Here is a 16,968-nt window from a genome sequence, read left to right on the forward strand (position 1 = left end):
ATCGCCACAGTTGCTGTACCATCACTGCATGGCTGAGTCACTAGTTCGGCTCCTCAGTGAAAAACAATAGTGTGCTGCTCTTGCTTCCTGTTTATACCCGCGGCACGGAGTGCAAGATGCAAATCTTGCATGCCAATGGCCCATTGGCCTGTTCTCTTTTTATCTCGAAGCTGATAGGGGCTCTCTGAAGTGATCCCAATTCGTCGGTGACTGTTGTGATACGTAATACGTGATGATGTTATACGCTGTGTGCGTGTACCGGATGTAATGTGAAGTAGAGCACGTTGATCCCTAGTAAAAGATGTTCTTCCTAATCTCTGATTCTGTCTATTAATACTTCATGGTGGCAGCGGTAAACAACCGTAATATCACCCGCGTGTGTGTCCGCGAACGACTAGTGACGCGAGCCTACTCCGTGTAAAGCTCGTGCGGAATGCCTAAACGGGAGACCACTCCGTGACGCGCTCTGTACGTCTGTGTGGGATCGTGAAGGAGCATTGTCTGCGTGATAATTGCTAATCGGTCCAGAGAACACAACGGAAAAGAACGACTACTTTCAACGTGAGTACAAGATAAATGTGCTAAAATGGCAGCACAACTACCAATCATGAACTGGTCTGACCCCGATCTGAGTGAAGCAATGTCTTTATTTAAACAAAAAATGAATCTTTACCTGGAAGATGAGGAAATAACGGATGAAGGAAAACAAGCTAGGAAAATATGTCGAGGGATTGGTGATGAAGGATTAAAACGACTCAATGCAAGTGGGCTCAGTGATGCAGATAAGAGAAAGCCTGACACCTTGTGGAATTTTTTTGAAGGGCAACTAAAGATAAATGTGAATTTCAGAATCCACAGGCTCCATCTCATGCAATATAGACAAAAACCAAACGAGAGCATCGATGACTTTGTGACTAGAGCCAGAACTTTAGCACTGAAATGTCAATTCACTGACGAAGAGCTCAATGAACGTATAGTCGAACTTATCATTGCCAGTACTCCTTTTGATGCCTTAAGAAATGACCTATACAGTAAGCCTAAAGGTTACCCCATTACCGACGTACTAGCAGAGGGGAGAAAGTACGAAGCCTTAGCAGCTGGTAATGAACAGATACAGCAGCTTGGCATGTCACACACTGAAAATGTCCATGCTGTAACAAGAGGACGAACATGTCAAAACTGTGACACAAACCATAAGCCAAAACAATGCCCTGCGTACAATGATACATGCTCTATGTGTGGTAACAGAGGCCACTGGGCTAAATGCTGTAAAAAGAGCAGACGACAAAGACAGCAATCCAGCCAGTTCAGAAGAAGTAAGTCACGAACACGCAACAGATACCAAAGCCAAACAAACGCAAGAAAAGACTACAAACGCAGAGATGAGTCCAGCATCAACGTTGTAGACAGCACTAAAAATGATGACGAGTATACATACCAAAAACACTTTTACTCCATCACCATCAGTGCAAAGTGCATGCATAGCATCCATGTAAAACCACCCAGAGATGAGGCATTTACAACTCTGAATGTTAAACCACCTCTCCTGCAAGGTCATGGATACACGCTTCGTCTGAAAATAGATACTGGGGCATCTGGAAACACACTTCCACTGCGTACATTCAAACAGATGTATGGTGCGTCACCACAAAGTATGGAACATCTAAAACCAGCATCCAATGTAAAATTGACGTCATACACTGGTGATGTGATTCCCTGCTCTGGAACCATCAATATGCCATGCCAGTACAAAAAGTCCAGGTGGATAGATGCAAAATTCTATGTCGTTGACGTACCTGGACCAGCTGTGGTTGGACTACCCACAAGTGAGCTCCTCAGCCTTGTGACAGTAAACGTTGATGTGATGGCTGAAAGAGAAAACGATGGACATGTGGGAAGACGGTCTCAGCGTGTCCCAAGACCTTTTCCAAGCCAAAATGGACCAAATCCTTGAAGGTCTTCATGGTGTAATCAGCATAGCAGATGATGTTGCAGTATGTGGAGTTGACGAGGAGGATCACGACAGGAATCTGATAAGCCTAATGGAAAGAGCCATGGGAACAGGCCTGGTGTTTAACAGTGACAAGTGTTTCATCAAGCAGCAGAGCATATCTTTCTTTGGTAACCTGTATACAGACAAAGGCATCAGACCAGATCCAGCCAAAATCCACGATATACAAAAAATGCCAACACCACAAAGCAAAGATGACCTGCATCGATTCATGGGCATGCTAAACTACCTATCACCATACATACCAAAATTTGCGGATAAAGCCCACAACCTGAGAGGGTTGCTGAAAAATGACTCACAGTGGGCATGCGACACTGATTATCAGAAATGCTTTGATGACCTAAAGACAACATTGACTGTTGATGCCTGCTTACGGTACTACAATCCAGCAGTCACCCTCACACTGGAGGTAGATGCATCACAGAGAGGCATCGGTGTAGCACTGGTGCAAGACAGCAGACCCATTGCTTTCGGTTCAAAGACACTAACTGAATGCCAATCAAGGTACAGCAACATTGAAAGAGAAATGCTTGCTATTGTGTATGGTATGCAGCGATATCACACATACTTGTACGGCAAATCATTCATCGTAGTAACCGACCACAAACCTCTCGTCACCATATGCACAAAGCCTCTGCATTCTGCTCCACCCAGGCTACAACGCATGCTGATCAAAACACAGGGATACAACTACAGCGTCGTGTATCGTCCTGGAAGCCAAATGATCCTAGCTGACACTCTCAGCCGCCTGCCAAACCCTGAAAACAATGAAGACATTGAACTTGATGAACGCATTGATGGGCTGGATACAGAATTTGAAGACCCTGAGCATCATACTGTTGCGATCATAAACTTCTCCCCAAGCAAGCAGGAGATCCTCAGAAATGAGACCGCAAAAGACCCCAAGCTCAGTGCTCTAAAAGAAATCATCCATCAGGGATGGCCAGACAGGATTCAAGACCTGCCAAAAGATCTACGCAGCTATTGGCCTTTCCGAGATGAACTTGCCATAGAAGCAGGAGTTGTATTTAAAGGCAGACAAGTTCTTATACCAGAATGCATGACCAGCGACATTCTGACTCAACTCCATGCAGCCCACCAAGGTATCGAAAAAACACGCAGGTTGGCTCGAGAAAGCGTATATTGGACTAAGATAAACACAGACATTGAAAAAATGTGCAGATCCTGCAGTACCTGTGCAGAACACCAAGATGCACCACCAAAAGAACCTCTCATTCCACACAAAACACCCACAAAGCCATGGCAGTACCTATCGTCTGATCTGTTTGAGATTCATGGACATCAGTACCTACTTACAGTGGACAGGTATTCCAAGTATCCATTGGTTGATGAAATGCCTATGCCAGTAAGCAGCCATGCAGTTGCACAAAAAATGCAAAGCTATATGTCCTTATTTGGACGTCCAGATGAAATAATGACAGACAATGGACCACAGTACACAGGACAACCTTTCAGAAAATTCATAGCTGACTGGGGAATAAAACACACCACAAGTTCACCACATTACCCAAAAAGCAATGGATTTATTGAAAGACATGTGAGACACATCAAATCCATCATCAAAAAGACAATGCAGCACAAACACTGCATGAAAAGTGGGATTTTCGACCCCGTAAACGCCTGTATACTCCTGGAAATCTCCCTAATTTTCGGCAGTTTTCGACAATTTAGAGGCAGCGAACGTCGCGTTCGTCTGTGCCACAAATTGTCGTAAACGAACCATGACGTAGGTGGAGAGCCCTGCTGAGAGACCGCACGGAGGTGCGACGCCTCTAATTTGCATATGAATAGCAGCGAAACCAGAGAGTCAACGGCCAGGCTTGAATTTACTCACTCACTATTGGCTGAAGCCACTACATTTAAAAAAGAAAAATCCCTCGTGATTGGTTGGCAGATCACTGCAAACCAATCATTATTGGTCCCCCTGGCTCATTATAAATGTAAACCCCAATAATAATAATAAATATATAATTTATGTTGTAATAATTTGTATTATATTAATGTTATTGTGCTATGAAGTATTCATACCATCAAGGAATATATGGGAAAATTATACGGACCGTGCCGTTTATTCAAACAAGGGGCTTCATTTATAAGCATACAGCTGTTCATTCAAAGAAAGGGCTTAATTTATAAAACACAGCGGTTTACTCAAAGAAAGAGCTTTATTGTTAAACACACAACTATGTACAGTGCAGCAGTAATGTCTCGTAATGTAATGTAAAGTTCATCGAGCTCCAGGCTGCGAGAGGCCGGTGGCCGCACAATCCATCCAGACACCCCGTCAACAAAGCCGTCTTCCTCATCAGACATGAGTTCAATGGTCGCGGACTTCCAAACGTCCACCTCATCCAGCACACTCTCGCTTCCAGCAACTGTAATACAATCCATAAAGACAATAAGCAACCTGAAAAATACTCACATTGACAAAAAACGGATAATAAATCTTACCCTTTTTCTTCTTGATCGACTCCGAGCTAAACTTCGCAGTTTCCGCCTGCGATGTAAGTTCAGGTTGTTTGTATCTGAAGCTCCGGCGTGTCGATTCATAATACGTCTTACAGGCAGCTGGAAAACAATTACATGAGACTGGTATTAATAAAAACAGTCACGGTAAAATTAAACAAGGAATGAGAAACACATTAGAAGTTACTTACACACAATGTCGTCTTGATCAGCGGTTAAATCTGGACTCGCGGAAATCGCTCCAAGCAGATAAGAGCTCACGGCTTCGTTATGAGGCGAGGATAGTCTGTGTAAACAAAATGTGCAGTTTTAAGCTCGGATCTATTAACGCATCCATTTCCTTATACAGCTGAATAAAAGCATATTCTTTAAAACGTAACGATACATTACCCATGCTCTGGTTCATAGCGCCTGCAGTTTGCCTCAGAGTTGTGAAGACGAAGACAGCCTCCTGAAAATGAGTCCAAAAAGTTTGTCGCGTCCATGCAGAGATTGAGTTGAAGACGGCGTCCTGTCATAGTTGATCGCGAAAAAGGAAAGCAGCAAAAAACATACAAAAAAGTTTAAAGCTCGTCTTCTACGCGTCATGGCCATGACCTCGACCTCGCACCTCATTGGACTAGGGCTCTGATATGGAACGCGCCCGGGGCCAAATCTCTTTACGAAACGCGTGACTTATGATCGTTTCAACCTTCAACACGCCCTGTTTTCCGCTTCAACGCAGCAATTTTTAACGTGTTTCTTTTGTATGTGTAGACACGCACATTCTGGTCGTGTAACAGGCATACACACACAGTCGACGCACAGTTTTAACATGTTAAGAAGACACATTTGAACGTGTTTCTTAACGCGCACATTCTGTACATGTCGAAGTGTAATATTTTTTTTTTTTAAAGCAGACTTACCTTTAGATGTAGCCTAGGCTACATACATATTAATATAAGATATTAATTAATTGCTTAACTGACTACTGTGCTAGAGTAAAGTAGCCTAATGTTACAATGTATATTAAGTAAATGCTTAATATTATACAATTATTATAATTTATCTATATGGGTTATTGTTTGTTTTTTAAAGTTAGGCTATATATAATTTCTAAAAGTATAGGCTAATTTACACAGCACATATTTATAACTGAAAACACAACTTTATTCACTTTCACATAATAATATTTTTGTAATTTGGTGTTTAGTTTGTTGTATAGTTTGTTTATACTGTTCTGTCTCTGTTTTGTTTCCAGGAACATCTGATGAGTGCTATAATAAAATGACTTCATTATATTTAAAATATGTTTTGATATTCATTTTATTTATATTATTAATATTTTATTTACCCATAAACGTGTCTTTAGGAAGTCATAAGTTATAGAGACAAGAATAACTTTTGCCATTTAAATGCCACATTAATTTACTGAGGACCCATACAGCCAATGATCATGTGTGAAAACACGTACATAAATTGATCACTTAGAAATCAAAACTAAGGTTTGAGAAAGAAAGAATATGCATACAACAAAATATATTGTTTCATAGCAGCTTCAGTAACAAGTTCAAAACAAATTATGCTGTAAACCGGCTCTAACAAGCCAATATAGTGTCAATATTCAGCTCAAGTGACTTCAGTGTTGATTCAGTTCAGTTGATTTCAGTTCAACTGTAAATTCCTCAGTTGTGCATATTTGTGTGTAGTTAGATATATGCAAAAACAACATTTTTGGAAATAGTTAAAATAGTTTTGCACAAAGTGTTGCTTTTGCAAGAGATGTCTGATGTTTTGTGTGTAGAGTTACAAGAAATGGAGCCATATTTTCAGAAATTGTGTGTAAGCAATTAGATAAAACTGTAAATGAATCCAGTTTATTTTAGTTCAGGACTCATAGTCCAGGTGTTAGTAATCTGTGCTTAATCTTTGTTCCAGGCAACAATTTTTTAACTCACGATTAACTAGATTAAGGCCTACTCTTGGCATAATTTAAACCCTGTCCAGGAAACCACCTCTTGAAAATCTGCATTGATAATTCATAAAATGTGGTGTGAGCTCAATTTAAATGACAATTACAGAAAAACACAATCTGACTTAACTATAAACAAACAAACTTGTACTTTTCACATTTATGATTAATAGCCATTTAAAAAATCATTCACAGTGCAGGGTGGAAAAATTAATTTTGGTATGTAAACTGTATGCTTTACTTGATTTATTTGTGTGCTTTGGTTCATTGTCTTGTTGCATCACATAACCTCTCTAAAGGTTGAAGACATGAACTGCTGTCCTGTATTTTTTTTTTTTTTTTTTTACATAACATTGGTTATTGCTAATGACATACAGAGTAATTAATCTACACTGTGAGCCCGGACAAGTTGAATCTACTTAAAAAATTGGAGCAAACTGGTTGCCCTAAAAATTTAGTTATGTGAACTAAAACGAGTACATTTAACTTAAATTTAAGTTAACATTTTAACTTAAACTTTAAACTTGTTTTAGTCAAAAAAATTCAGAACCTAGATAAAACTCCCCCTGCTGCTACTCTGATTTGCATTTGTGTGGCTCACAGCATCTTCATTTACATGATAAAGCCTCCCCTAGAATTAAGGGGAGGGGGGGTCATGGGGGGACAACTGCCAAGCAAGGCCCACGTCAATTTCCGACAATTTACGGCAGTTTTCAGTGTTGCCTGCAAATTGCCGTGCACAGTCGTAAACCTGAAGTTCCACGGCAATCTACAGTGTCACATACTGACGAAAATCCCACTTTTCATGCAGTGAAAGGAGATGTACAAGTGGCTCTGATGCAAGTGCGGGCGACACCCATTGACAGTGATCTACCGTCCCCTGCAGAATTACTCCTTGGCAGACCTATCACCACACTCCTACCGAGTCATGCAGATCCGGGTAAACTGGAACACAGACAGCACCTGGAAAGAAGGACGATAAGGATGAAAACACATCATGATCAATGTAGTGGTAGAGACCTACCCCCATTGTTTCGTGGACAGGATGTGAGAGTGCTGGACAAGGAGAGGAAAATATGGCACCCAGGGACTATTGTGGAAAGATGCAGGGAGCCAAGAAGTTACCTGATCCAAACACCAAATGGAAACACAATTAGGCGTACCAGGAGCCATCTTCGTGAAATGTATGCAACACACACACAGAAAATCCAGAAGAAGGTACAATTCGCTGAAACACCCAAAAGAGATGTGACTGAACAAAATCACAAGGATCCAGTTGAACACAAAGTCACACAACCTCTTGAAGCAAAAACAGACAATACAGGCCCTGAGACAACAAAACAAACATGCACAAGGTCCGGACGGGTCATAATCAAGCCAATGCAATACAAGGACTATGTGTAAAACTGAATGAAAAGTTAAGCATTACTATTAATACCAAATATAGGCTGAATGTTCATTTCTGCACACTTAACCCAAACAGGTTGTTATTGTTTAAATTTGCATAGTGTGCACCCTATTGAAACAACATGCAATCTTGTTATGGTCTGGGTTGTCTATCTATGTTATACACTTATGTTAAACAGGGGGGATGTTGTGATACGTAATACGTGATGATGTTATACGCTGTGTGCGTGTACCGGATGTAATGTGAAGTAGAGCACGTTGATCCCTAGTAAAAGATGTTCTTCCTAATCTCTGATTCTGTCTATTAATACTTCAGTGACGTGAGGTCCGACGTACGTCTAACACTCGTAAAGAATTACAGGTGTTCTGGAAGGAGGTTTTGGATGTGATTTCTGAAATGACTGGAGAGAATATCCCTTTGGACCCTAAACTATGTTTATTGCATATATATCCTGGAAATGGCTCTGTTAATGCAAATATATGAAAGCTTATATATTTTAGCTTAGTTGTGTAAGTGTATTCTGTAACTGTATAATTTTATATTCTGAGTTGTTCATGGAGGTTTTACAACAAAATCAATAAATTCAGAGTGAAAAAAAAAAGTAAGGTGCCATGCTCAATGCAGTCTACTGCTTTTGAATACTTTACAGTTTTCAGTTTTTGGTTGCACTAATACTTTTTCTTCATATGTTTAAAAAAATTACTTGCATTAACAAAGGAAACTGTAAAACTGTCTACAGATCACTACACTTCTAGTTCCAAAGTTAATTTAATGTTATTTCACCAGTCTTTAAATAAAATGAATAAACTAATATGGACTTTAACAAGTTTTTAGATTAAGGGCCAGGGTAACCTGACCCAAATCTGATAGCTAAGATTTGACTTCAAGTCAGGGCTGTTAACCACAATTATTATTTGTATAAAAATGTACAATACTATTGAATATGTTTGTTGTAAATTAACTCTGTAGATTGTTGCTTTAGCATTATTTTAAAAGATAGAATAGAAAAAAAAAAAAAAAAAATTATATAATATATATATATATATATATATATATATATATAGAGAGAGAGAGAGAGAGAGAGAGAGAGAGAGAGAGAGAGAGAGAATATAAAGGACAAATATGATCAGCGTGATTTCACTGTGGACATTGGATGAAGAATGACATAATGACAGGCCAGGGTAACCTAACCTCTACTGATATTTATGTTCAAATAAGTTGACAGAAGTCTTGTCTTGTGTACAATTTGATGTTAAAGACATCTGTTAATAATTAATTTAAGAATTAATACTTGGTCAGCAATAAACTACTATAAAAGGTCTGTTTCTCTGAGGAGCTCTTCACAAACCATCAACCATGAGAGTTGTTGTGCTTGCCCTCGCTATAGCCCTTGTGGGTAAGTCAAATATATTTATATATTTATATATTTTTCTTATTCTCTCTCTTTTTAGCTCTTTGGAAAAACTTTTTAACCTCTTGAAAACAGAATTTTTTTAAAATTTCACAGAAAATGTTTTCTGTTTCTTTCAGCGAGTCAACAGATCAACCTTGGTAAGTAATGTGATTTGGCAAATGAGTTTTAAGTGGCAATTTAGATTGCATTATTGCTTAAAAGTACTGACCATAAGAATTGACTCAAATCAAAAATACTGTACACTTTTCAGTTCCTGAGTTTGCCCTTGATAAGACCTATGTATACAAGTATGAGGCTCTGCTCTTGGGTGGTCTTCCTCAAGAAGGTCTGGCTAGAGCAGGTATTAAAATCAGCAGCAAGGTTCACCTCAGTGCCGTGACAGAAAACACGTTCCTGATGAAGGTAATGACCATTAAGAACTGTATACATTGTAGATGTTCAACACTGAGTGAAAAAATGTGTGAGCAAGCACAGGCTGTTTAAAGCAACAATTCCCTCATTTAAAGTTAAAATGTTCCCTTACAGCTCATGGATCCTCTACTCCACGAGTATGCTGGCATTTGGCCCAAGGATCCATTTGTTCCTGCCACTAAGCTCACCTCAGCTCTGGCTGCTCAGCTTCAGATTCCCATCAAGTTTGAGTATGTTAATGGTGTGGTTGGAAAGGTATTCGCCCCTGCAGGAGTCTCCCCTACGGTACTGAACCTGCACAGAGGAATCCTCAACATCCTTCAGCTCAACCTCAAGAAGACCCAGAACATCTATGAACTGCAAGAGGTGAAATAGTGATCCTAGTACGTTTTTCTTATCTATATTGAGTTCTGTGATCTAATTTTTTATTTGTCCATCAAGGCTGGAGCTCAAGGAGTGTGTAGGACCCACTATGTCATCAGTGAGGATCCAAAGGCCAACCACATTATTGTCACCAAGTCTAAGGATCTGAGCCACTGCCAGGAGAGAATCATAAAGGACATCGGCTTGGCATACACTGAGAAATGTGTTGAATGCACAGAGGTAATGAAGAAGAATTTAGATGTTTTCTAAAATATTTAATGAAAATGCCAAGAGGAAAATAGTCATAGACCTTTATCTCAACAGAGGGTCAAGAGTCTGATTGAAACTGCATCTTACAACTACATCATGAAACCAGCTGCTGCCGGTGTATTGATCGCTGAAGCAACAGTTGAGGAAGTGCATCAGTTTTCACCCTTCAATGAGATTCATGGTGCTGTCCAGATGGAAGCAAAGTATGATTGATCCTCTCTGAGATTTCTCTCAAAATATTAATTAACACAATTACTACGATTTTTCATTATCTTTAAGGTTACGTTGAAACTTCAGAAATAATTATTTCTTTCAGACAATCCTTGACTTTTGTTGAGATTGAGAAGACCCCTGTTGTTCCAATCAAAGCTGATTACTTGGCCCGTGGATCCCTGCAGTATGAGTTTTCAACTGAGATTCTTCAGACCCCCATTCAACTCTTGAAGATCAGTGATGCACCAGCCCAGGTATAATTCATTACCAAAAACCTTTAAAGATCTCCAAGTCAAAACCCTTGATCTATGATGATGTTAGCTGAGCACTGCCTTTACTCTTTCTAGATTATAGAGGTCCTAAAGCACTTGGTTACAAACAATGTGGCCATGGTCCATGATGATGCTCCACTTAAGTTTATTCAGCTCATCCAGCTCCTGCGTGTTGCCACCTTGGAGAATATTGAGGCTATCTGGAATCAGTTCAAGGACAAACCAGTTTACAGGTACAATTTGTGAGCAATAAGTTAATAGGAATATAGTTAAAGGGCATTTTTTTTATTATGATTATATTTTAAACAATGAATCTGTTAGGCGCTGGCTTCTGGATGCTCTTCCTGCTGTTGGCACACCAGTCATTGTAAAATTCATCAAGGAGAAGTTCCTGTCTGGTGAACTTACCATTCCTGAGTTCATTCAGGCTCTTGTGGTTGCTCTGCAAATGGTCACTGCTGATTTGGACACTATCCAGATGACAGCTGTGGGTAGATTTTACCATACTTAAAGTGCTGTTATTTAATTCTTACCTAAATTAAATTAATAATTTAATCTGTATTGTGAAATTAATTGTATTTTGCTTTAACAGAGTTTGGCTATGCACGAGAAAATTGCCACAATCCCAGCTCTGCGTGAAGTCGTCATGCTTGGATATGGTTCCATGATTGCCAAACACTGTGTTGCAGTTCCCACTTGCCCTGCTGAGCTCCTCAGGGTAAACACCTCGAGCCCTCCAAAACTTCTGTCAGGGACTTAATCTTTAATATTTGTCTAACTGTACATGTCTCAAACTCCTCAGCCCATCCATGACATTGCTGCAGAAGCCATTTCCAAGAATGACATTCCTCAAATCACTTTGGCGCTGAAAGTTCTGGGCAATGCTGGTCACCCTGCAAGTCTTAAACCCATCATGAAGCTCTTACCTGGACTGAGAACTGCAGCTACTTCTCTGCCTCTTAGAGTCCAGGTTGATGCCATCTTGGCCCTGAGGAACATTGCCAAAAAAGAGCCCAAACTAGTAAGTGTCAGACATTGTAGGAATGTACAGTAAAAGATGATTATGCATATTTTCTTCCAATAATATACTAATCTTGTTCCCTTAGGTTCAGCCAGTGGCTCTGCAGCTTGTATTGGACAGGGCTCTCCACCCTGAAGTGCGTATGGTTGCTTGTATTGTGTTGTTTGAGGCCAAGCCCTCAGTGGCCCTTGTCTCCAATCTTGCTGGTGCTTTGAAGACTGAGACTAACATGCATGTTGCAAGCTTTGCCTATTCCCACATTAAGTCCTTGACCAGAATCACTGCACCTGATTTGGCATCTGTGTAAGATTTTTTTTTTTTCTCATATTGTTTACTTCATCTCGTCAAATGAGAACAAGCCAGCAGTAAAACTGATTGTCCATTTCAGTGCGGGTGCAGCTAATGTTGCCATCAAGCTTATGAGCCGCAAGCTGGACAGGCTTAACTTCCGTTTCAGCAGAGCCCTTCAGCTGGACTTCTATCATAGTGAGTCTTGCAATTTCTATAAGAAAGCTAAAAAAAAAAATGGTATCTTGGGTGTTTCTTAATATGTGTTAAAAATTATTCTGACATAAAAGAGTGCATTTATTCTTACATCTGTCCCTGTGCAGCTCCTCTTATGATTGGAGCTGCTGGTAGTGCCTACATGATCAATGACGCCGCCACCATCCTGCCCAGAGCTGTTGTAGCTAAAGCACGTGCTTACCTGGCTGGAGCTGCTGCTGATGTTCTTGAGGTGGGCCAGTCAATACTTTAAAAAAAAATCAAATTCATGGTATTAAAATGTTTTCAGTCTTCACTCAGTTGATTCTCTCAAACAGATCGGTGTGAGAACTGAAGGAATCCAGGAGGCTCTTCTGCAATCTCCTGCTGCAGATGAAAGTGTAGACCGTATCACAAAGATCAAGCGCACACTGAGAGCAGTAAGTTCATGTATAGTGTATTGTATTATTTTGTACTTTTACGTAATATTATAAAAATGACAGGCAAAATGTATATTACTTCTCTGTTTAACCCTTTAAGCTCACAAATTGGAAGACCTTGCCAACCAATCAGCCATTAGCTTCAGCCTATGTTAAATTACTTGGACAAGAAGTGGCTTATTTCAACATTGACAAGACCATCATTGAGGAAGCAATACCGGTAATTTGTTGTAGTTTATGTCTCCTCTTTCATTACCATATTTTTTTTAGATCTGTCTCACAAATAATTCTTACAATTAGAATTAAGTTTCTCATAAACTCTATTCCCAGATTGTCAATGGACCCAAACCACGTGAAATGTTAAAGGCTGCCCTTAAAGCTTTGCAGGAAGGAATTTCCATTCAGTATGCCAAACCCCTGCTTGCATCTGAAGTGCGTCGTATCTTGCCAACAGCAGTTGGTGTGCCTATGGAGCTCAGTTTGTACACTGCTGCTGTTGCTGCTGCAAGTCTCAATGGTATGTTTTTTCTTCAAATTTGTCATCCTTTCCTTGGATATGAGGGTGTCACTTCAAAGTTTGATGTTGTTCTGTTCATCCTTCTAGTTCAGGCCACCATTACACCTCCTCTCCCAGAGGCCATTGAGACTATGACTCTTGAGCAGCTCAAGAAGACTGATGTTCAACTCCAAGTTGAAGCTAGACCAAGGTACACTTTTGCAGCTACATTCATGAAGATGAGATACAATGTACATAACAACAGTTTTACAAACAATCTCAACAATCACAATTACAAACCTTATTCTTATTTCAGTGTTGCTCTCCAGACCTTTGCTGTGATGGGAGTGAACACTGCCTTCATCCAAGCTGCTGTTATGGCAAGAGGAAAGATCCGTACTATTGTCCCTGGAAAAGTGTCTGCCAGAGCAGACATTCTCAAGGGCAACTACAAGGTGGAGGCTCTGCCTGTTGAGCTTCCTGAACACGTTGCTGATGTGAGGTAATGCAATCTTAGTCAGGCCAGTGTAGCAAACATTTTGAATCAATTCATAAAAAATTCAAAGGTGTCTGAAAGTGAAATATGACCCAGCTTTTTCTTGTCCCTACAGTTTTGAAACTGTTGCTGTGGTCAGAAACATTGAAGAGCCCACCGCTGAGAGAATTGTGCCCTTAGTACCTGAGGTGGCCATGCAAAATGCTGCTTATTATTCGGTAAAATTTGAACACACATGATGGATATGTGTTAGTATGCAGAGCATTCATTTGGTTCAAGTTTTAAAATAGCAAGGCTTGTTATAATATCAAATTATTCTTTTCAGTCCTCTGAAACACCAGATGAGACTCCTGTGAGATCTGCTGCTCCATTTCACAAGACTCTTTGTCTTGCTGTCCCATACATTGAAATCAAGGGGTGCATTGAGGTGCACTCTCACAATGCTGCTTTTATCAGAAATACTCCCCTCTTCAACATTATTGGACAGCACTCAGCCCGTGCTGCACTGACAAGAGGTATTATTTCAGAGAAAATGACATTGATTAAACTCAAATATTTTCAGACAACATAATAATTGTCCTTTTGGCTGTAGCTGAAGGTCCTGCAGTTGAAAGACTTGAGCTTGAAGTCCAAGTTGGTCCTAGAGCTGCTGAGAGGCTCCTTAAGCAAATCAGCCTCATTGATGAGGAGACTCCAGAAGGAAAGGCCTTCCTGTTGAAACTGAGGGAAATCCTGGAGACTGAAGATAAAAATGTGAGCGTCTCTTCTGAAAGCAGCAGCAGAAGCAGCAGAAGCAGCAGCAGCAGTCGCAGCAGCAGCAGTTCAAGCTCCTCCATGTCCAGCTCTCGTATGAGTAAGGTGAGGATATGTCAAATGTACTGTGTTGGTTAGGTAGACAATATTTGTCATAAATATTCATTTATACTTCATTTTTAATGTATTTTCAGACTGCCACTATCATGGAGCCTTTCAGGAAGTTCCACAAAGATCGGGTAACTAGTCTAAAACACATCTGTTAAAAATCTTGTTTCTTTAGATCATCAATTATCATGTCTATAATGATTTTTGCTTGCAGTTCTTGGCAGCCCATGGCGCCTCAAAGGCAGTAAGCAGTGGAAGTGCTGCCTCTAGCTTTGAGGCTATCCAGAAACAGGTGAATCAATTAGTGTTATGTGTTTGTTCATAATAACATAAAATCCAAATGTGAAATTTTGAACTAAAATCCACTTGAATTGATTATGATTTATGGTTTCAGGCTAAGTTCCTCGGAAATGCTAGTCCACCTGTTTTTGCTGTCATTGCCCGTGCTGTGAGAGTTGACCACAAGCTGCTGGGCTACCAACTTGCTGCTTACTTTGACAAGCCAACCGCAAGAGTGCAGCTCATCGTTTCCTCCATCGCTGAAAATGACAACCTGAAGATCTGTGCTGATGGTGCCCTGCTGAGCAAGCACAAAGTCACTGTAAGACTGGAACTTGAGTGAATCTTTTTTTCTTTTTAAAATAATAATTTTCAAAAAATTACCTAAATGAATTTCTCAAGTGAAATTATTGACATCAATACCATTCTTTGGACACAAATGTCCTTTTTCAGGCCAAGGTTGCTTGGGGTCAAGAATGCCAACAGTATGCAGTCATTGCTAAAGCTGAAGCCGGTGTCCTGGGCGAATTCCCTGCTGCACGTCTAGAACTGGAATGGGAGAGGCTGCCGGTTATTGTCACCACCTACGCCAAAAAGTAATGTTCAGCAACACTGAATGACAAATTCATAGAGTAGAAAATGGCACTTGTTTAACCTGCTCTTCTTTATGCATCCCTTCACATTTAGGTTGTCTAAGCACATCCCCATGGCGGCTCTCCAGGCGGGCTTTAGACTTGAAAGAGCAACGAACAGTGAAAAAGAGATTGATCTGACTGCGGCCTTGCCAAATCAGAGATCCTTGAATATCATTGCTAGGATTCCTGAGGTGAAATAATTTTCCTTTAAATTTTGACTCACACAGAGATATAATAAGGAAATACAAATAATAATTTTTTGTTCCTACTTTTCTAGATGACACTGTCTAGGATGGATATTCCTCTTCCTGTCGCTGTTCCCATTAATCCAGACGGAACTCTTTCCATTCATATTGACGAGGACATTCTCTCCTGGATCCAGAAACATATCAAGGAAGAATAAGAAATAAATTACATTTTGAAAATGTGAGCTGTCATTATGTAAAATGTATTGTTCTTTGACTAAATACATTAACAATGTTGTTATGTACAGTATGTAATGTAATGGAATCTAATCCTAATAAATACCCTGCAAGTGTCAGAATTGTGTGAACTGCTTTCATTTTACAATAACACTATGTTTTTTGTAGACTTTTTTTGTTTCACAAATACTCACAATAAACAATTTGTGAAAAATAAATAATATTCACTGTGAAGGGGGGACCAAGTTCAAATTCTGGCTTGTGGTCTTTTCTGATCCCGTTGCTCTTCATCAAAGTATTTTCTTCCCTTTCACCCTGTTTTCATGTGATATTCAACAAATTGCAAATAAAAGTTTATGATTGGGAAACTCCAACTGAATGTAATTAAAGTCTGACAAAGAAAGTCAGGATTTAATTTGGATCTAAAGGTCACACTAGGCCAATATTTATCAACCAGCAGGACAAGGGGACATTTTTTTTTTACAATGAAAAGGCTAAAAACAACAAGAAACCCTCGTAACCCCCGCTCACTGATGGATGGAACGCTATGCTGACTGACAAATGGGGTCTTACTTGGGAGCCCCAATCACCGCTGAGATAAAAAACTAACAGCCAATGCAATTGTTGAGTGGAATTCACATGTCAAGCTACTCCACCGTACAAATGGGTATAAGATGGTGGCATGCATCCACTCATTAGGTTTATGTTGAGGAGCTGAGACAGTGTCCCGGCCATTCAGCGTACCCCGGGTTCAGGGTTGTGGCAGGAGGGACATAATATCTCTCTTCCTTCCATCAGGGAACAAGGGTTACAACAGTAACCAAGATGTTCCCTATCTGTCAGTCATTACGATGTTCGACTGACCCTATGGGATCCCTATGGAAAGCACCACAACCACTGACGAGAACATGAGGATATCGTCTAAGTAAACAAAGACGAAGACATTAAGCATGTCTCTCAAAACGTCATTTACAAGGGCCTGAAAAACTAAAAGGTAGAACGCGGTATTCATAGTGGCCTAGAAGGGTATTGAAC

General features: G+C 40.1%; 1 protein-coding gene across 1 annotated transcript; it reads left to right on the forward strand.

Moving 5' to 3' along the window:
- Positions 1-9,201: 9,201 nt before the first annotated feature.
- Positions 9,202-15,914, forward strand: LOC307120175 (vitellogenin-like; the record flags this gene model as incomplete). The annotated part of the gene is made up of 28 exons (XM_079807061.1): positions 9,202-9,253; positions 9,388-9,408; positions 9,522-9,673; positions 9,797-10,048; positions 10,124-10,285; positions 10,370-10,518; positions 10,632-10,782; positions 10,876-11,033; positions 11,122-11,287; positions 11,393-11,518; positions 11,603-11,821; positions 11,907-12,124; positions 12,210-12,307; positions 12,433-12,557; positions 12,643-12,744; positions 12,845-12,964; positions 13,075-13,261; positions 13,349-13,451; positions 13,557-13,742; positions 13,852-13,954; positions 14,062-14,251; positions 14,329-14,594; positions 14,684-14,728; positions 14,812-14,889; positions 14,992-15,198; positions 15,330-15,472; positions 15,564-15,702; positions 15,789-15,914. Exons 1-28 carry the CDS (start codon positions 9,214-9,216, stop codon positions 15,912-15,914), a joined length of 4,032 nt encoding a protein of 1,343 aa, XP_079663187.1. The 5' UTR covers positions 9,202-9,213.
- Between the last annotated feature and the right edge of the window lie 1,054 nt (positions 15,915-16,968).

This window comes from Gobio gobio, assembly GCF_949357685.1.
Source record: "Gobio gobio genome assembly, chromosome: 24".
Taxonomy (NCBI): domain Eukaryota; kingdom Metazoa; phylum Chordata; class Actinopteri; order Cypriniformes; family Gobionidae; genus Gobio; species Gobio gobio.